We start from the raw sequence: 21,548 nt of genomic DNA on the forward strand, positions 1-21,548 counted from the left end.
TATTGAAAACATCTGTTCTCCTAATATAAATAAAATATAACATAAATTTGAGAAAAATAAAATAGATTTTCCAATTAAAAGTTTGTTTTGAAACCAAATTTTCAATTTTTTCCAAAATGAATTTTTCTGAAACAAAGTTGTTTTCATTTCAAAATATTTTTATCTACAGGAAATTTAGTCCAAATCAATATGATTTTGAAAAAAAAATCAGTTTTGATCAATCATAATTTTCTAATGGGATACACTTTTGATAAAAAATTTCTAACTAGCTCTAGTCTCAGTCCATTTTCCATTTGTGTGTGCCCTATCTGTTGTTCATAGAATTGGTTCATTTAGTTCTTGGTTAGTATGTGTAAATGGAATAATTAATATTCCGTTAATATCCCCATGACTTGCACCAGACAACAGAAGGATTCAATATCAGAATCAAGATTAGAAGTCAAACCTATAGACCTCTCCGTGGACATGTATGGATTATAAACCTTTCTGAATGGTTCACCTGTCTAATGGAGTACAGCAGTGCAATAAACCTGGGCATGAAGACTTCAGTACTTAAGACATTCTAACTAGTGCACATATCCTCAGCTACACAGACTACCATGAGAATATCAAATCTGACTTCCCATAGAATATTGAACCAAATTCAAGGTCTTGATCCTTATCTTCAAGGTGCTTCATGGCCTGAGCCAAGAATATCTAAAAGACTGCCTAAAGTTCTGATACGAAGGCATGGTCAACAACATCTCTCCTTGGTACAATGGTAGGTTTGCCAACCCTCCAGGGCTTGGTGTGGAGTCTCCTGGAATCGGCATCAATCTCCCGGTGACTATTGAAAGCAATCCAGGAGATTTTAATAGGATATTTTAAGAAAATGACATTACGTCATGTTGGGGGAAAAAAATCTCCTGGAATAGCTTCAGTCAGAGTTGGCAACCCTATACAATGGAACTCTCTACAACAGAGGTAAAGCTCATCTGTGCAGCAGACAAAACTTTCTTGGGGGTTAGTCCAACTCTGTGGCATGAACTCCCCCAGAAACTAATGACCAACACAAATCTCACCATCTTCCACTCCAAGTGCAAGGCTCATTTCTTTGAACGTGTCTTCACTAACTTAAATACAGAACAGATTGTGTGTCTGTGTCTGTGTGTATAGACAGAAACCCCCCCCAGAAAATCCAAAAGAAAACTAAAACAGCCTACCAAAACAAGATACTACACTGCACACATGTCTAACCCTGTGGAGAGAATGAGAGAACATACAACAAGTGACAGATGTTAGTTACCTTGCTTAATGCACTACTGGATGGTGCTCAAATACTACAGTGATGAGTGTGGTATAAGAACCTGAAGAGAATAGGATTAAATAATACTTTGTTTATTTTGATTTCCAAAATATCCCAGGGACCATCTATTGCATCATGTTGCAACTAGTGATGACAATCCTTCTCCACATGAAAGATTCGGACAATAAGTATGAATGAACCTTCTTGGTTAAAAAGATACAGACACATTTTCAGTACCTGTAGGATAGACATAAAATAGCAGTTTACTCTAGCTCCTGTATGTTGTAACTTTCAAGGGGCCTAGAAATATACCCCACCTTTGTATATCTTCGTATTTACAGACTTTCCTCAACAGGTCTCATCCTCTTAACAGAATTAAAATCTGTTTTATATGTACAGCTGTATCTTCCATACTGGAAGCTGGAAACACTTGATCTTGGATTAGATCAATCCTTTCCAAATCCAGTATTGACATTTCCTTGTTCAGACCTCATTTACTTTGTCACCTAAGCCATAATTAATTATCTAGATTTGCATGCAGTGTTATTTAGGGACAGACAGTCAGGAGGGGAACATGGCTATCTATCTTTTTATTGGTGACCTTTGACAAATCCCATGATTCTTTGACTTCACCTTCACTTACTTCTCACCTTCAGTAAGTAACATGTTAACTTCCAGTGGTAACAGGGTAACTCCATATTCTCCAAACGAAGAAAGTCTGATTTACCAAATTGACTTCTTATAGTTCATTGAATCCCTTCCTACCCTTTTCTTTCCCTCTCCCCCTCCTTTTGTCTTCCCTCCTTCCCTTCCCAGAGTAAATCCTTTTTACATTGTTCTTATTCCCGGTCTTATTTGTTTTGACAAATTTTTGTCTCCAGGGCTACAAATTACCGTATAAACTCATGTATGACTTAGGGGTAGAGCCGTGTCCTCTTCTCTTCCTCTTTCAACTGCTGATCTCTTCTTCTTCACAGCTGCTTTTTATTTTATGCTCCTTTAAAATTAACCTTCCAGACATCCTCAGACTTTGTATTTTATACTCTATTTTCACTGCTATATATTTTAGGTATTTCGGGGGAATATTCACCCTATATCAGAATTGTTATATTTCTACACCACACTTGCTTAAGTCTCTATAAAATTTAAAATACATGCAACAAAATGCAGGACAAATTTCTTTCAAGCCAGGAATTGTTGAGGAATTTTCCTTTCGAACAATACTTGTCTATGGCATAAAACTTAAGTGCCTATCTGATTATGGCTACTTATATAAATATACCTACTTATCAAAAACAATCAAATAAACCTCAAACTAAATCCCAGTAGAATCTTCTTTGACAAAACCACAAATATCCTGTTCCATCTGCCAGTTAAGATTCTAGTCTGTGAACATATTGGACTCATTAGCTTTCCATGCAGATTTTATTATTTATGGGTCAGGTTCTAATACCTTACCGTATGCACCTACTGCATTGAAATCAATGGGATCACTTAGGAGGTAAGGTGCTATTAAATTTGAATAAGGGTACAGGTTACCATCCTGGTGGTCACAACCCTCAGGGAGATTGGAAATAGATTTCAAGGGGGTGTGGTCATTCTCTTTTTCTCTATGGATAGATGGGAGCAAAGTCCTCAAAATCTTTAAGGAGAGGGATCACAGCATGGAAAAGTTGAGAACCCCTGAATAACTGTATCAACATCTGGCCCAATCACTATATCATCTTGGATACAAAACAGGCCTCTTCTTCTGTATAACAAACAGAAACTACATTTAGTGACAGTTCAGGTTATGGCAGCATATACTCCAGCCACCAAAAACCTTAAAGGCATGGAAATAAGGAGTTAAGGAGAAAGACTTGTGCATACCTTTCCACCTTCATATTGTCTACAACACTCCAGTGCTCTGTATGGCTTTCACTTCGTCTCCAACAAATATTCCAACAAATACCCCAGTTTCATCAAACTTGCACTCAAAATATTGTGACCTCATACATGTTTATATAAGTTATATCAACAGGTGAGCACATCAGACTGGCACACATTACTAGGGTGACCAGATGTCCCATTTTTAAAGGGACAGTCCCATTTTTTGGGACTATTTCTTAAATAGGTGCCTATTACCTCCCACCCCCTGTCCCATTTTTTCATTGTTACTATCTGGTAACCCTACACATTACGTGCATTCGGGAGATCATTGCTGAGTTCACTGTTAAGGTTCCTCTTTTTTTTCTGAGTGTGGGGGATGGGATAAGGAAAAAGGGAATGACTAATTGTTTAATTTCACTTCATTTCTGGATACTCAGGGTTTACATTTCTCCTACTCTTTTTCAACAAACATAGCCTTATGAAAAGATCAGAGGCCAAGACCTATTCCTAGTTATACTGGCATAACTCCACTGATTTTAAGGCTATGGCAACACTACAGGCTAAGCGTGTGATTCCCCTGCTCATGTACACATATTTGTGCCAGTTCTTATGGAGCTAGCGTGAATATAAACAGAAGTGGAGCATGGCTAGTGGCAGCATCACTGAACAGGGCCGAGCACAAACTGACTTCTTTCAGGCAGGTTTGTACTTGGCATGGCTCAGCCATGCCTCTGCTGTCATTACCCATGCTACTGTGTCTACATTGCTGTTTGTACTTGTGCTAGCTTGATAACAGCTACTGTATGTGTACGTCAGGAGGGGAATCACACCCCAGCTCATCATGTAGACATAGCCATATGCAGCTACTTCAGATTTGGCTATTAATCAGGATGGGCAGGAATGGTGTCCCTAGCCTCTGTTTGCCAGAAGCAGGGAATGAGTGACAGGGGATGGATCACTTGATGATTATCTGTTCTGTTCATTCCCTCTGGGGCACCTGGCACTGGCCACTGTCAGAAGACAGGATACTGGGCTAGATGGACCTTTGTCTGACCCAGTAGGGCCATTCTTATGTTCTTATTTACATTGGTGTGAGAGCTGAATTCAGCCCCAAATATTTTGGATTTCTTCTACTTACACAATACTTCATCTACAATATGACATTTCTATTTCAGAGAGCTCCATAATGAATCAATTACTGGAAAATGCAATGTTATGGATAGAACATTTTGAACCTGAGTTTACTTTAATACTTGATTAGACAAAGGAGAACAATGTATCTCACAACTTCAGCTTTATATAGTACCTCATAGTTTTGCATTCCTTTTGCAAGATTTGCATTCCTTTTTAAGGAGTTCCTCCTAGTGGAAGGAATGTAACTGACAACCCTGGAGACTGTAGTCCCATATTTAACCACAACATTTTACAGCAGAAGCAGAAGCACTGCACGTTCCCCATTAATATGCTACAACCATGTCACTGAAGGGCAACATCTAGATGATGATCTTAATTCTCAATGAATGGGATGGACAACCGGGATGCTAATTTGTGCTGATTGTGATTATTTTTCAGTAATACATACAACGCAAGGAATAAATCTGTTAATTGTTAAAGTAGCTGTAACAACTGTATGTATTGCACATGCAATCTGATATCATATTCTATTTGTCAAAAATATGGCTTCCGAATGTTTTTTGGGGGGTCAATATTATTGATTTTCTTTCATTTATTGGCATTTCCTCCATAAAAGGAAGATTAAAAATACTGTCAACAATGAAAACATGGTAGCTAGATAGATAAAAAAGAGAACAGATCTGAAATTCACATATTTGTGATCTGGAAACCTATCCAGTAGAAACTGGACTGAGATGAGCAACTAATTTTACAAAGAACACAGGAGAGCTATCAAATGTGCAGTATGTTTTGGTTATTACCACTGTGGTTGAATTTGGACTGTTGTTGCTGAGTGTTCTAAAACTGAAAGTTTCTATGTCCCATTCCCAGTTCTCGTTATCAATTTTCATCCATCAGCAGCCCCTTTAAAAACACATCCTTGATGTCAAGTGCTAAAATCTCTCTCTCTCTCTCTCTCTCTCTCTCTCTCTCACCATTTTTAAATAAGGAATTGAGAATGCTTGAGAATTAAGAAATGTGTAGTAGTTTTGAAAGCCTAATTTTATTCTTTGACAAATATACATTGTTGGGCAATGTTCAGATGGTAATTTCTGCCTTGAAAAGGAATATGGCATTTTGATATAAAGAGGAAAGATGTCTGTAGATGTTGCTAAGTGAACAAGCATATGCAAATTGCAAAGTTCAAAAGCAAAAGTTTATTGTGCCTTGGGAATATATTCTTTGTTGGTTTCTTTTCTCTTTCCTTTTGGGGAGATAGTTATTAGGAGCATAAGAATATTAATTACAATGATGAAAGTAGGAGTTAGATTCTGAGTAGTATCTATTGTGTAATGGGGGTATTTTTGTGAGGTTATAAATGTAGTTGTAAACATGCTATGGTTTTATAAGAAGGCTTATAGAATAAGACATTGAAATGTACAAGGTTTGACATGGGGTTTTGTTTCATGACTCTCTTTCTTCCCTATTTTTGCAAAGGAGAAGCTGAAAAAAAGTACCTTGCTTTTTAAAAAGCTGTTTTTACTAATTGGTGTGACTAAGTGCTGAAGAATAAAATGTAATTTATACCTCATTAATGTTGCCATGCCTCTTCCCGGGAGGAGGGGGAAGGGAGAAGTAGTCCTATGTGATAAATTATCTCTAACAAGGAGGGGCAACATGCTTTATAGTGAGTCACTAATCACTATGAATTACTTTGGTATTCAATGGAAAACATTTATCAGAATGAATTTATTTAGCATTAATATGGATGTAATTTAATTCCACAGAAAATCAATTTCAATTTAGCATTTAGTTTATGTTTACAGGGAAAAACAGCTTTATAGTTGATGTTTGTTAATATATTTTAAATGTTATGTTAACTGGATTACACACACACACAAAGTAATTGAAAGGACACTTAAGAGTGAGGCCCTCAGCTCAGAAGCAGCTAATTCTATTGCCTCAATTGTCCCTTCTGTAAAATTTCTTATCCTTATTCACTTCTGATATGAAATAGTTGCCACATTAACACCATTAAATGCTACCTTTAAACAGATCTCGTTCCTTAAAAAATCAAATATCCAATACAAGTGTTGTAGCTATAGGGAACTCCAATCCTTCTACCTTTTTTGTTAATGAAGTTGGTAGTTTTAATGCGGTTTTATGCCTGACATGTACACTGACTAGCAGAAATTTTGTTTTCATTTTCCTTTCTCTGCACTATATACCTTCAACTTTATCCTATTTCTTGCACAATATGTACTAGAGATAGATATAGTGCAGGCAGACATTGCATTTGCTTCTGATGACAGTTCAGGCCTGACCTTCAATTCTCCTGTTATCCCATTGCTGGGTCTTCCTTGGGCAAAGGCTGCCAGATTGTACTAAGTTATACTGAGCTGTGGTGTTTTTGAGATCCAGACAAACTAGGATAGTAAATGCATACTGCATTCTGCCACTTTTAATTGGCACTTTCCAACCGATATAGTGAGCTGAGTTCATTGCTAAGGGGTGTGTGTGTATGAGGCAGAGGCATATCATAAGGGGCCACAGACTGCCCCCCCTCAATAAATAATGATAACAAAAAAAAAACACAATCTGAGTTGTTGAGTGGGCCATTGTAAGCACTGTCTTACTAAAGTTGCTGCACTCAGTTTATGATAGACCCGCCCCCATCTTTTTTCAGAACATTTTAAGCACTGGCTGAGCTGACAGTAGTGTGAATGCCTTGTTGCATGATTGTCATCCATGTATGGATGCACATGGTTTGAAAGTAGATGACGAGACATTGTAGCTGCCTTTTGTCTCCAAACTACTTTGTCTCCAAACTACATTTTCTGTTATTTGTCTTTCTGGATGGTTTAATGTCACTGGATCAAATCCCGAGGGTGCTGAGCACCAGCAACTATATGAGGCTTAACCCTGAAACACTGAAGTCACTGGGAGTGTTGTCATTACTTGGAATGGACCCATTGGCATCAGAAGTAGTTACAGGTGCTCAGAAGATGCATAGTCCATTTCCTGTGGCTGAAGACTGGTTGAGAACCTGTAGTTCTCACAGATGTCAATGGGGATTGTAGTTACTCAGCACCTCTCAGGATTTTGATCATTGTATTTATTGTCATTTTGAATTCTATATTATAAGTTGATATAATAGATGTGCAGATGTTGCAGACATTTATTTCATGCATGATGCCCATCACTGGGGTAATTTACAATAATTTAAAATTTATTGTTGTAATTCTGGAGCCAATCATAGTGTTGACTTATGTCCCTTAAGTCCACTTCCATAGGAAAGTCTTTCAGAACTCTTTAGTAGTGCTATGAGTTGAACAGTCTGGTGGAATGGGCATACATTTGAACTGCTCACCAAGAAACATGCTGGAGCTGCTAGGGCAACCAGCATTCCTTTAGCATTATACCATACAAAGAGCCCTTTATCATAGATTCATGGAAATGTAGGACAGAAAAAGGACTATGAGAGATCATCTGATCCATCCCCCTGTGTTGAGGCAGGACCAAGTAAACCTAGCTCATCCCTGACAGGTGTTTGTCTAACCCGCTTTTAAAAACCTCTTATGACAGAGATCCCACAACCGCCCTTGGAAGCCAACTATATTCCAAGTTAGAAAGTTTTTCCCAATACCTAACCTAATTTCTCTTACTGCAGATTAAACCTATTACCTCTTGTCCTACCATCAGTGAACATGGGGAACAATTGATCACTGTCCTCTTTATAACAGCTCTTAACATATTGGAAGATTGTTATCAGGTCCCCCTGCCCTTAGTCTTCTTTTCTCAAAACTAAACAAACCCAATTTTTTTTAAGCTTGCCTTGTAGGTTAAGTTTTTGGTATCTTTTATGAATTTTGGTGCATTCCCCATTGTACTCTTTTGAGTTTCCCTACATCTTTCTTAAAGTTTGGTGCCCAAAACTGGACAGAGTACTCCAGCTGAGTTCTCACCAGTACTGAGTAGAGAGGGACAATTATTTATTTTATCTTACATACGACATGCCTTTTAATATACCCCAGAATGATATTAGCCTTTTTTGCAATGCATGAATTTGTTGGCTCATATTTGATTTGTTAAGCAATATGTCCCCCAGATTCTTTTCAACAGTAATATTGCCTAGCTAGTTATAACCCTTTTTATATTTGTGCATTTTATTTTTCTTCTTAAGTGTAGTACTTTACACACCTGTCCATTGAATTTCATCTAATTGATTTGTCAAGGTTATTTTGAATTCTAATTCTGTCCTCCAAAGTGCTTACAACCCCTCCCATATTAGTGTCAGCTGCAAATGTTATAAACATATTCTCCACTCTATTTATCAAGTGATTTATGAAACTATTAAATAGTGAGGGATCCAGGATGGACCCCTGCCATACTCCACTAGATACCTCCTCACAGTGTGACAGCAAATCATTGATAACTATTCTATGCATCCGAAGAAGTGGGCTGTAGTCCACGAAAGCTTATGCTCTAATAAATTTGTTAGTCTCTAAGGTGCCACAAGTCCTCCTGTTATTCTTTGAGTAGTTTTTCAACCAGTTGTGCACCCACTTTATAGTAATTTCATCAATATCACATTTCCCTAGTTTGCTTATCAGAATGTCACATGAGACAATGAAAAAAGGATTATTAAAAGCAAGATAAATCACGTCTACTGTTTATTCCCTTTCCAGTAGGCCAGTAAATGAAGGAAATTAAGTTGGCTTGGCATGATTTGTTCTTGACAAATCCATGTTGTCTCCTACTTATCACTCACTCTATTATCCTTTAGGTGGTTACAAATTGATTATTTAATAATTGTTATAGAATATTTCCAGTATTGAAGTTAGGCTGACAGGTCTGTAGTTCCCCAGGTCCTGTCTGTTCCCCTTTTTAAAGATAGGTACTATGTTCTCCTTTTCCAGAGCTGTAGGACTTCACCCATCCTCCATGAGTTCTCTTGTGCCAGGTTAGACACACTATCTTTTTATACCAACAGAGAAGCATAAGGAGCCCTAGGGCAACAGATACTCTCAGCCACTGAGTCTTCTAGGAATTTGTCAGCTTTACACCTAGAAATATGTAAATAGTCATGTGAGGGAATTTAATCTTCACCGTTACACACCCTTTGACTATGATATTGTGTTTACCTCCAAAAACTGGATTCTGACATGGAAATTATATACATTGTTTGAATATTCTTTTAAACTAAGATCTGTAGTTGCCGACAACCTGGATATTCTTTTGAAGTGTAACTGAAAGGCAGTGGACTAGATTCTGATCTCCATTTCATCCAGGTACATTTCTCTGGACTCACTCCAGATTTGTATTCTAGGTGTAACTGATATTAGAATTTGTCCCTGTATCTGTGTGAAAGTTTACAGAAATGTTGTGAAGTTTTCCCATTCTGTTCTGTGGGAGTACACTCTGAGGACTTCTTCACCTAGTTCTCTTCCTTTGGATCTTATTTTCTGGTCTGTTTCATGAGGGTGATTAGTTTCGCTTGCAGCATCAGAATTCCTAGTGTTTGACATTGGAACTTTAGCTGTTGGCTACTGAATACAAAAAACACCAAGGCTAGCATTTACTCTTCACTCTCTATCGTAGGTCACTTTGTCTACTAATTGGTCTGACTTAAGAAACTGAAGGGATTTCATAGGGTCACACTGATGTGGAAATTGCAGAAATATCACTGCAGCTATTCTTTGAACGAGCTTCTCTAGGTCAACAATTGTATGTTCTGAGACTGCTTATCCATTTTAGATGTCAGAAAAAGATTTCGAAGAGTGCCACAGAAAGGGGCCTACAGTCCATGGGGAAATTTGGAGAGACTAGCACAGTTCTTTTGCAGTGTGCAATCTGCAGATAAAGCAGAAATACAGATTCAACGTGTGTGAGGAAGCAGAGGGCAGTATTGTTAGTGAAGAAGACCTGGAAAGCAGAACGATATAATAAAATTGAGTAACTGAGTTAGGGTTGCCAACATTCTACTCACACAAAAACGAATACCCTTGGCCCTCCCCCTGCCCCGCCCCCCCTCCGAGGCCCCACCCATGCCCCACCCCTTCTCTGAGATCCCGCCCCCTCTCATTCCATCTCCCCTCTCTCTGTCGCTCGCTCTCCCCTCACTCACTCGCTCATTTTCACTGGGCTGACTCAGAAGGCTGAGGTGTGGGAGGGGGTGAGGGCGCCGTCTGGGGGTGCAGGCTCTAGGGTGGGGCCAGAAATGAGGAGTTCAGTGTGCGGGAGGGGGCTCCAGGCTGAGGCAGTGGGTTGGGATGCGAGAGGGGGTATGAGCTCCGGCTGGGGGTGCGAGCTTTTGGGTGGGGTCAGGTTTGAGGGGTTTGGAGTTCAGGAGGGGGCTCCAGGCTGGGGGGTGGAGCCAAGGGGTTTGGAGTATGGGAGGGGGCTCAAAGCTGAGGCAGGAGGTTGGGGTGGGGGAGGAGGTACGGGCTCTGGGGTGGGAGTGTGGGTTCCGGGGTGGTGCTAGAAATGAGGGGTTCATGGTGCAGGAGGGGGCTCTGGACTGAGGCAGGGGGTTCAGGTGTGGTTCCCAGCGAATGGGTGCTGTGGGGGCAGTGCTTGGGGGGGGGGCAGCATGTGGAGCCCCCTGGCTGCCCCTACGCATAGGAGCCAGAGGAGGGACATGCCGCTGCTTCCCGGGGGCTGCGTGGCACAGAGGCTAGCAGGGAGCCTGCCAGCTCCGCTACATGGCACCACCAACCGGACAGTCAATGGACAGCACCACTGAGAGGAGCCACCAGGATCCCTTTTTGACCGTGTGTTCTGGTCAAAAATCAGACACCCGGTCACCCTAAACTGAGGTGAGTATTTAGCCTGACTGCTAGCTAGAATCATAGGCTAGAAGGAGCCACAAGGGTCATCTAGTCTAACCTTCTGCCAATATGCAGGATTTGTTGTTTCTAAACCATCCAAGACAGATGACTATCCAGCCTCCTTTTGAAAACCTCCAGTGAAGAGTTTCCACAACCTCCCTAGGCATCTGTTCCATTGTCCTAATGTTCTTACAGTTAGGAAGTTTTTCCTGAGATTCAAAATTTTCTAAATCTGCTGTGCTGTAGTTGGAACCCCTTGCCTCTTGTCCTGCCTTCTGTGGCAATACAGAACAACTTTTCTTTACCTGTTTTATGGTAGTCTTTCAAGTATTTAGCCCACCTCAATCTCCTCTTTTCCAAACTAAACATACCCAGTTCCTTCAGTCTTTGTTTGTATGGCTTGCATTCCATCCATTTCATCATCTTTGTCACTTGCTTGTTGAGCCTTTCCAGTTTCTCCACATCTTTTCTGTACATTGGTGTCCAAAATTGGACATAGTACTCCAGCTGAGGACTAACCATTCCCCATTGGGTGGTTTCAGGGATTGCACCTAGAATCTCTGGATCTAAGAGCATGAACCTCTACTACCTAAGTTACTCTCAAAACCAATAGTGGACTCACATCTCTCTATACATGATTTAGCTCTGGATGGGACCAAAGAGCATGGTGTGGTGATACATCTTCCATTTTTTCTTAGCGGTGATACGGATAATAGTTGGTTATACAAATAATATTAATGGTGATATAAATAATATTTTGCATTTCTACTGTACTTTCACCCAAGGATCTCAAAATGCTTTACAAACATTAATTTAATTAAACCATATAACATTCACTGGAATGCATAACCACTTGAAAGCAGCAACTTAACAGCTTAGGACAGTAGGTAGAATGCATTACATAACCCACTGGAACTGCAGAGAAAAAATTACTGTAGAGCAGGGTGGTTAAATATATTTCCCTGGGTCCAAATCCTGAGGACCTTATTTAGTTTTAATTTCTCATGACTTCAGTGATAGTTTGTCTTACTAAGGACTAACTCAGGTTTTGACCTATGAGTTAGAATTTGGCCAGAGTAATTGTTTGTAATCAGCACTTTGGTTTTCTATCTCAGCCAAAAGGTAACACACCTTTAACAGCTCAGTACTCCTTAACATCATGCTGGGAAACTAGTTCAATACTGATTCAGAAGAAAGAGTGCCGCCTACTGAATCAGCAACATCACTTCCTGTAGCAACTGCTATTCTGGCCCTTTAAAATCCATCTGTCTTAATCTGCTTAATCTAGGGGTATGTCTACACTACGAAATTAGTTCGAATTTATAGAAGCCGGTTTTATTGAAATCGGTTGTATACAGCCGATTGTGTGTGTCCACACAATAAAATGCTCTAGGTGCTCTAGTCGGTGGACCGCGTCCACAGTACGAGGCTAGCATCGACTTCCGGAGCATTGCACTATGGGTAGCTATCCCACAGCTATCCCACAGTTCCCGCAGTCTCCGCCGCCCCTTGGAATTCTGGGTTGAGATCCCAATGCCCGGATGATGCAAAACAGTGTCGCGGGCGGTTCTGGGTACATGTCGTCAGGCCCCTCCCTGTTAGCCGTCCTATTACAAGTCGGGTCATCGCACATTAGCAGAGTCTTCCCCGAGCAGCCGATCGTGCAATAGGCCTGAAGACCATCGTCATACACCGCCTCGTATTTGCTGCCAAGCACCCAGAAAGATGCCGAGGGCTATCAGTCACACTGCACCGTCGTCTTAAGATGTAAAAAATAGATTTGCTCTGTATTCATTTGCTTCCCCCTCCCTCCGTCAAATCAACGGCCTGCTAAGCCCAGGGTTTTCAGTTTAATCTTTGGGGGGACCATTCTGTGTGACAGTTGTTTGTGTTTCTCCCTGATGCACAGCCACCTTTCTTGATTTTAATTCCCTGTACCTGTACCTGTACGCCATGTCGTCACTCGGCCCGCCCTCCCTCCTTCCCCTAGTCCGTCAGATACTACGTTTGTGCCACAGCTCATAGAGCCGAGAAGCGCCTTTCGCGCCTTTTCTTTGAATTCTGGGTTGAGATCCCAATGCCCGGATGATGCAAAACAGTGTCGCGGGCGGTTCTGGGTACATGTCGTCAGGCCCCTCCCCCCCTCGTCACAACAATGGCAGACAATAGATTCGCGCCTTTTTACCTGGGTTACCTGTGCAGACAACATACCATGGCAAGCATGGAGCCCGCTCAGCTCAGCTGAGCTCACCGTCACCATATGTCCTCTGGGTGCCGGCAGACGTGGGACTGCATTGCTACACAGCAGCAGCTGCTAACTGCCTTTTGGCGGTAGACGGTGTAGCATGAGTGATAGCCATGGGGCTGGCAGCCGTAGGGCTGCATTGCACCAGCCCCTTGCCAGGAGATGGTATATTGTGACTGGTACCCATCGTCGTCGTACTGGTGTGGCTGTCAATCATGGCCACCTTGGCAGACATGCTACTGTTTCGATGATGATGGTTACCAGTCGTAATATACTATTTTCTGCCAATTGCCCAATATTGTCTGCTAAGCATCCAGAAGAGGCCGAGGGCGATGCTGGGTGCTGGCGGACGTGGGTCTGGCAGACGTGGGGCTGCATTGCTACACAGCAGCAGCCCCTTGCCTTTTGGCAGATGATGGTATATTATGATTGGTACCCATCGTCATCGTACTGGAGAGGCTATCACTCATGCTGCACCGTCGGCTGCCAGCTTAACATGTAAAAAATAGATTTGTTCTGTATTCATTTGCTTCCCCTTCCTCCATGAAATCAATGGCCTGCTAAGCCCACGGTTTTCAGTTTAATCTTTGGGGGGACCATTCTGTGTGACAGTTGTTTGTGTTTCTCCCTGTTCCTGTACCTGTACGCCATGTCATCACTCGGCCCTCCCTCCCTCCCTCCCTCCCTCCTTCTCCTGGTCCATCAGATACTACTTTCGCGCCTTTTTTCAGACCAGGCGCCATAGCTAGCACTGGGATCATGGAGCCCGCTCAGATCACCGCGGCAATTATGAGCACTATGAACACCACGCGCATTGTCCTGGAGTATATGCAGAGCCAGGACATGCCAAGGCGAAACCCGGACCAGGCGAGGAGGCGATTGCAGTGCGGCGACGAGAGTGATGAGGAAATTGACATGGACATAGACCTCTCACAAGGCACAGGCCCCAGCAATGTGGAAATCATGGTGTCACTGGGGCAGGTTCATGCCGTGGAACGCCGATTCTGGGCCCGGGAAACAAGCACAGACTGGTGGGACCGCATCGTGCTGCAGGTATGGGACGATTCCCAGTGGCTGCGAAACTTTCGCATGCGTAAGGGCACTTTCATGGAACTTTGTGACTTGCTTTCCCCTGCCCTGAAACGCCAGGATACCAGGATGAGAGCAGCCCTCACAGTTGAGAAGCGAGTGGCGATAGCCCTGTGGAAGCTTGCAACGCCAGACAGCTACCGGTCAGTCGGGAATCAATTTGGAGTGGGCAAATCTACGGTGGGGGCTGCTGTGATCCAATTTGCCAGGGCAATGAAAGACCTGGTGATAGCAAGGGTAGTGACTCTGGGCAACGTGCAGTCAATAGTGGATGGTTTTGCTGAAATGGGATTCCCAAACTGTGGCGGGGCCATAGACGGAACCCATATCCCTATCTTGTCACCGGAGCACCAAGCCACCGACTACGTAAACCGCAAGGGGTACTTTTCAATGCTGCTGCAAGCCCTGGTGGATCACAAGGGACGTTTCACCAACATCAATGTGGGATGGCCAGGAAAGGTACATGATGCTCGCGTCTTCAGGAACTCTGCTCTGTTTCGAAAGCTGGAGGAAGGGACTTTCTTCCCGGACCAGAAAGTGACCATTGGTGATGTTGAAATGCCTATCGTGATCCTTGGGGACCCAGCCTACCCCTTAATGCCATGGCTCATGAAGCCGTACACAGGCAGCCTGGACAGGAGTCAGGACCTGTTCAACTATAGGCTGAGCAAGTGCCGAATGGTGGTGGAATGTGCATTTGGACGTTTAAAAGCGCGCTGGCGCAGCTTACTGACTCGCTCAGACCTCAGCGAAAAGAATATCCCCATTGTTATTGCTGCTTGCTGTGCGCTCCACAATATCTGTGAGAGTAAGGGGGAGACATTTATGGCGGGGTGGGAGGTTGAGGCAACTCGCCTGGCCGCTGATTACGCGCAGCCAGACACCAGGGCGGTTAGAGGAGCACAGCAGGGCGCGGTGCGCATCAGAGAAGCTTTGAAAACGAGTTTTGTGACTGGCCAGGCTACTGTGTGAAACTTCTGTTTGTTTCTCCTTGATGAACCCTCCAACCCCCCCCCGACCCAGTTCACTCTACTTCCCTGTAAACCAACCACCCCATCCCACCCTCCCCTCCCGCTTGCAGAGGCAATAAAGTCATTGTTTTTTCACATTCATGCATTTTTTATTAGTTCCTCACAGAAGTAGGAGGATAATTGCCAAGGTAGCCTGGGATGGGTGGGGGAGGAGGGATGGAAAAGGACACACTGCATTTTAAAACTTTCACTCTTATTGAAGGCCAGCCTTCTGATGCTTGGGCGATCATCTGGGGTGGAGTGACTGGGTGGACGGAGGCCCCCCCACCGTGTTCTTGGGTGTCTTGGTGAGGAGGCTATGGAACTTGGGGAAGAGGGCTGTTGGTTACACAGGGGCTGTAGCGGCGGTCTCTGCTCCTGCTGCCTTTCCTGCAACTCAACCATACGCTCGAGCATATCAGTTTGATGCTCCAGCAGACGGAGCATTGCCTCTTGCCGTGTGTCTGCAAGCTGACGCCACCTATCGTCTTCAGCCCGCCACTTGCTCTGTTCATCCCGCGATTCAGCCCGCCACCTCTCCTCTCGTTCATATTGGGCTTTTCTCATCTCCGACATTGACTGCCTCCACGCATTCTGCTGTGCTCTATCAGCGTGGGCGGACATCTGCAGCTCCGTGAACATATCGTCCCTCATCCTACGTTTTCTCTTTCTAATGTTCACGAGCCTCTGCGAAGGAGAAACATTTGCAGCTGGTGGAGGAGAAGGGAGAGGTGGTTAAAAAAGACACATTTTAGAGAACAATGGGTACACTCTTTCATTACAAGGTCGCATATTTCGGCTTGCAGGCAGCCATGGTAGGCCACAGTGTTTTGGCTTTTTTAACCTTCTTAACATGCGGGAAAGGTTGCAAACAGCAGCGCATTTCCCATATCAAGGATGAATTGGGTTGTCCATTTAAAATGGGGTTTCAATGTAAAAGGAGGGGGCTGCGGTTTCCCAGTTAACATGCGGCACAAACACAAGTAAACCACCCCCCCCCCCCCCCACACACACACACGATTCTCTGGGATGATCACTTCACCCCTCCCCCCACCGCGTGGTTAACAGCGGGGAACATTTCTGGTCAGAAGAGCAGGAACGGGTGCCTCTGAATGTCCCCTTAATAAAATCACCCCATTTCAACCAGGAGAGCTTTCTGGAGATGTCCCTGGAGGATTTCCGCTCCATCCCCATACACGTTAACAGACTTTTCCAGTAGATGTACTGGCCGCGATTGCCAGGGCAAAGTAATCATTAAACACGCTTGCTTTTTTTTTGTAATGTTTACAAATAGTTACAAAGTTACACTCACCAGAGGTCTCCTGTGTGCCCTGAGGGTCTTGGGTGAGTTCGGGGGTTACTGGTTCCAGGTCCAGGGTCACAAACATATCCTGGCTGTTGGGGAAACCGGTTTCTCCGCTTCCTTGCTGCTGTGAGCTACCTACAGTACCTCCATCGTCATCTTCCTCGTTCCCCGAACCGTGTTCCCTGTGTGTTTCTCCAGTGAGAGAGTCATAGCACACGGTTGGGGTAGTGGTGGCTGCACCCCCTAGGATCGCATGCAGCTCCGCGTAGTAGCGGCAAGTTTGCGGCTCTGCCCCGGACCTTCCGTTTGCTTCTCTGGCTTTGTGGTAAGCTTGCCGTAGCTCCTTAATTTTCACGCGGCACTGCTGTGTGTCCCTGTTATGGCCTCGGTCCCTCATGGCCTTGGAGATCTTTTCTAATACTTTTCCATTTCTTTTACTGCTACGGAGTTCAGCTATCACTGCTTCATCTCCCCATATGGCAAGCAGATCTCGTACCTCCCGTTCGGTCCATGCTGGAGCTCTTTTGCGATCCTGGGAGGACTCCATCACGGTTACCTGTGCTGATGAGCTCTGCGTGGTCACCTGTGCTCTCCACGCTGGGCAAACAGGAAATAAAATTCAAACCTTCGCGGGTCTTTTCCTGTCTACCTGGTCAGTGCATCCGAGTTGAGAGTGCTGTCCAGAGCGGTCACAATGAAGCACTGTGGGATAGCTCCCGGAGACCAATAACGTCGAATTCCGTCCACACTACCCCAATTCCGACCCGCAAAGGCCAGTTTTATCGCTAATCCCCTCGTCAGAGGTGGTGTAAAGAAACCGGTTTAAAGGACCCTTTAAATCGAAAGAAAGGGCTTCGTTGTGTGGACGTGTCCAGGCTTAATTCGGTTTAACGCTGCTAAAGTCGACCTAAGCCCGTAGTGTAGACCAGGCCTAGGAAATTCCTGCTTTGCTTAATGAATTCTGTCGAATACCACTCAGCCTTTGTTTTTTGTTTAAATTGATTAGGGCTTAAGAATTTAGTTTGGAAGGTCTCACTACCCACAGAAGTAGTGTTGACTATCTGAATTAGTTCTGCATTGCCTTGCCATAAAGCAGTTACCCTTTTTCAACCTACCTGGGCCTCTGGGTGCCCCTTGTCTGTGCCTATACCTCAATACCTAACTTCTTTGGTTGGCTTTTGAGTTAAACATATATAGATTGTTTGCTATTAATATCAAAGCACAGCAGCAACAGATGGAATTAAGTTATTACTGCAATATTATGGTTTCCTGAAAATACTGTATCCACCTTTATATTTATTCCTCAAGCTTTATTGAAACTGTTTAGGTTCCCATCGTCCATTAGACAATAATGTCCTTGCCAGTCTTTTGCATGTGCTTGATAAACTGTGGTGACCCAATCCTGGTGATGTGTGTTGTGCCACATTCTTTGGATTTGTTGTATCCTGTCCCAGAGACAGCATGCTAAGCATAGAAAGTATGGGGCTGGTTTGTTTAAACTCTCCTTTCCTTTTGACAATAAATAATGACAACACCAGCGAAGATAATCTGTTCATGCATCCATCAAATCAGCATTATTGAATGCAAATGTAATGATTTATGAGTCATTAATAATTATCAATCTGCTTGTTGATTCAGAGTTAGGCAAGAGTTTCTCTTTGAAATTCCTGCTTGGACCAGATAGGCCCTATGGACTTGATTTTTAAAGGTATTTGGTCACCTAAAGCTGCAGACAGGTGCCTAGTGGGATTTTAAAATCAAGGGATTGCACTGGGAGTTAGACACCTAGGCACTTGTGAAAGTCCCCTAGGCACCTTCTGCATATTTAGGTTAACAAATGCCTTTCTTGCCCTATATATCTTTTAGAAGGTAGTCCTCTGTATCCAGTACACTTTATACCAGCTTCTTAAGTCCCTAGAGGAACATGTCTTCATATGGTATAAATCAGCATAGCTCCATTGTTTCACTGCTGTTACATGGACTTACACCAGCTGAAGGTCTGTCCCCCATCTCTTATCTGGCAGTCCAAATTAGTGGCCACTAATTCTCATGTTCATGGTGCTGCCGGATGGCTTGGAACAATATTTCATTGGCAAAGATAGGAAATGAAATGTATGGCCAGATTCTGGTGGCCTTACTCATGTTGGATAGTATTGTAACTAGCACTGCCAGCCATGTGGCATGTATTCAACCTATAGCATTAATTGCTGCAGGAGGTCATCAAGTCAAAAACTAGGGGTGTATTTATATATAAAAAGACCTGGCTAACTTAGTGACATTAATGAGTAGTTGTTACTCAAATTAAGAATAGGAATATAAGCAATCAAATCACATGGTGTAAATTGATCAGGAAGGACTTTATTCCTCCTCTCATCTATGGCATTATACAGTTGATTAAGTGCATTATGATTGTATGATTTTTCCCCACCATTCTCTTAAGTCATTAAACATTGGCCATGGCTGAAAGCACGATACTGGAAGAGATTTATCACCAGCTTTCCCAACCCCAAGCATTAAAAGTATCACGAGAAAGGCTCTACAATCATAAGATCTTTTTAAAATAGTGAATACTGGTATTTCTTTGTATTTGCTGCTGGTGCATGCAGGTCACATTTTACAGCTTCTCTCTGCAATCATAGGACTTTATAAAAAAAAAGTAAAGCTGAGATTTTCATGTAATCTCATGCCTCCAGGAGCTGTGGTTTTAAGAAAACCACCAAATATCATAGGACTTGTGATAAAATCATTAGAGCTGGCCACACTGGATTATTAACTCAGTATGGTAAGCACTTCATTACATCTTTGTTGCTTATTGAATTGATCTATCCTGTTATGCAAAGCTGTAAAAATAACGAAGGAGGAAGTATGCAATATACTGTAGAGTTAGACATCAGATTCAAGATGGGCATATTTAATAGAAGAGCAGTGCCCCTCAGGATTTCACAGCCTCTCCCCAATCTAAGGCAGATTGCTGAAGACATGGGATTCCGCTCATCTTTCAGTTAATCAAACTAGAGGGTTTCCCTTCACTTTACCCGTTAGTCACTACCTCATTTCTTCACGGCCGTCTTGCTATACAGAGTTTTTGAAGCTAGTATATAAGCTAATGAGTAAAACACCTCAGCTGCTGATTTTGGGTAATTTGAATATTGCCTGGGATATTTTTCTTATTAATTAACAGAGTCTTCTTACATTGTTACATCCTTTAAATGGATGTTCATTTCCCTGCTCACTCTGAGGCGTCACACTTGATGTAGTTATATCACATGGTAATGTATGTCACCTAATAATTTTCAGTGTATCACCTCAGTTTCACAGATTATATGTTGCTTTTATTTGAGTTTTCTGGCACATATCCACAGTCAGGGATCTTGTGTATTAAATATAAATAGACCTTGCCAGCTTTGCTAGTCCAAGTTCAGTGAATTAATAGCTAACTGTGAATTACAGGACCAGAAACGCTCTTGGAAAAGGTTAGAAAATGTAACACTCTTAAAGCCAGGGATTTTTGCTGTCTATGATGTTTCCACATAGGACACCATACTTTGTAGACAAGTTTAGAAATAAGTTGTACAATTTTCAAAAGTGTTTAAATCACTTAGGAGCACAAGTGATAAAAGTAGAAACAACCAAATGACCAGAAAACAAAATATTGAATGTATAACAACAGAAGTCAGCACTGTGCACTAGGTAATTTACTCCAAGTAGAACAGAATGTTTTACAATTAGACAGGGCCAAAATTATAATCAAATAAGTACTTGCAGCATTTTTATAATTGCGCTTCTGTTCTCCATTTTTCATGGTATCACATGAGACCCTCAGGCTTCTGCTAAGGAAGCTAGTGCTTTATTCAAGTTCAGTGTATGTTCTCAGTAAAGGTTAGATTATTTTGCCTTTTACATAATTAAAAACAGATATTTTTGCTTATTTTTTTATTAAGCAATGCTCCAGACCATGAAACACGTCCTTGTGAAAAGTTAGTGGCAACTGAAGCAACGACTAAAATGACTGCACTATGCATAATGTCAGCAGTCAAAACAAATTAAAAAAATCTAAATAATACCAAACATTAATGGCTGGTCTTTTTTCATGTATTTCAGCTACTTTAGAAGATATAATATTTGTAGCTGCTGCTGTTCACAAGTAAAATAGCTCTGCAATCAGTAGGGGCAAGAGACAGATTTATAGTATATGAAAATGGTCTGTAAAAGATTATTCTTAGTCAGGATGAGCCAGTGTTCAAATTAGGTGCAGGCAAATTAGTTTGTAAACAATGAGAACCTTTGTCCAATTCTAGAACTTAATTTGAGCAAATCACTTTCCATTTATAAAATGTGTGTGTCCCACACTGTTTTAGTGAGTGCAATTATGTCTCTGTCTGATAATTGCCAACAGCCAATTGACTGTAACAGCCTGCTATTTATAGACAAAGGAGTTCCTCCCCAGCTGAAGTGGGAGAAGTCTGTGTTTTTGGAGGTTCTAAAACTGGCAGGTTTTAAAAATGGGCCCAAAGTCTGGTCTATACCATGTATCCAACTGGATTGAAAAGCCTTTAGCCCTGCAGAGCTGAGACATCTCAGGTTCAGCTGGATTATATTCCATCCTGCACATCATCAACAGAATTATTAACTTAATTCCAATCTGTTAAACATATGACAATGGTGTTGCTGGGGTGTAATTTAGCCTGAAGAACTTTTGATACTAGAGATAAGGTGCAAGATTGAAAGGATCTAGCTGGAAACTCACATTTTAGGTTTTCCTTTAAGAATCTCAAGTTGTTTTATGAACTTTATTTGATTA

General features: G+C 42.4%; 1 protein-coding gene across 1 annotated transcript; it reads right to left on the bottom strand.

Annotated features, from left to right (window-relative positions):
• Positions 1–15,540: 15,540 nt before the first annotated feature.
• On the bottom strand, positions 15,541–17,622 carry LOC135973560 (uncharacterized). Its single transcript, XM_065557421.1, has 2 exons — positions 16,754–17,622; positions 15,541–16,151 (listed from the first exon to the last, which is right to left on the bottom strand). Exons 1-2 carry the CDS (start codon positions 17,292–17,294, stop codon positions 15,541–15,543), a joined length of 1,152 nt encoding a protein of 383 aa, XP_065413493.1. The 5' UTR covers positions 17,295–17,622.
• Positions 17,623–21,548: the final 3,926 nt, after the last annotated feature.

Source organism: Chrysemys picta, chromosome 9 (assembly GCF_011386835.1).
Source record: "Chrysemys picta bellii isolate R12L10 chromosome 9, ASM1138683v2, whole genome shotgun sequence".
In the NCBI taxonomy this organism is placed as follows: domain Eukaryota; kingdom Metazoa; phylum Chordata; order Testudines; family Emydidae; genus Chrysemys; species Chrysemys picta.

Coding starts and splice junctions, on each gene's coding strand:
- LOC135973560 (XM_065557421.1), bottom strand. CDS start 17,294: ATGGAGTCCTCCCAGGATCGCAAAAGAGCTCCAGCATGGACCGAACGG. Junction 16,152..16,753: donor GGGCACACAGGAGACCTCTG/GTGAGTGTAACT, acceptor CTCCTCCACCAG/CTGCAAATGTTTCTCCTTCG.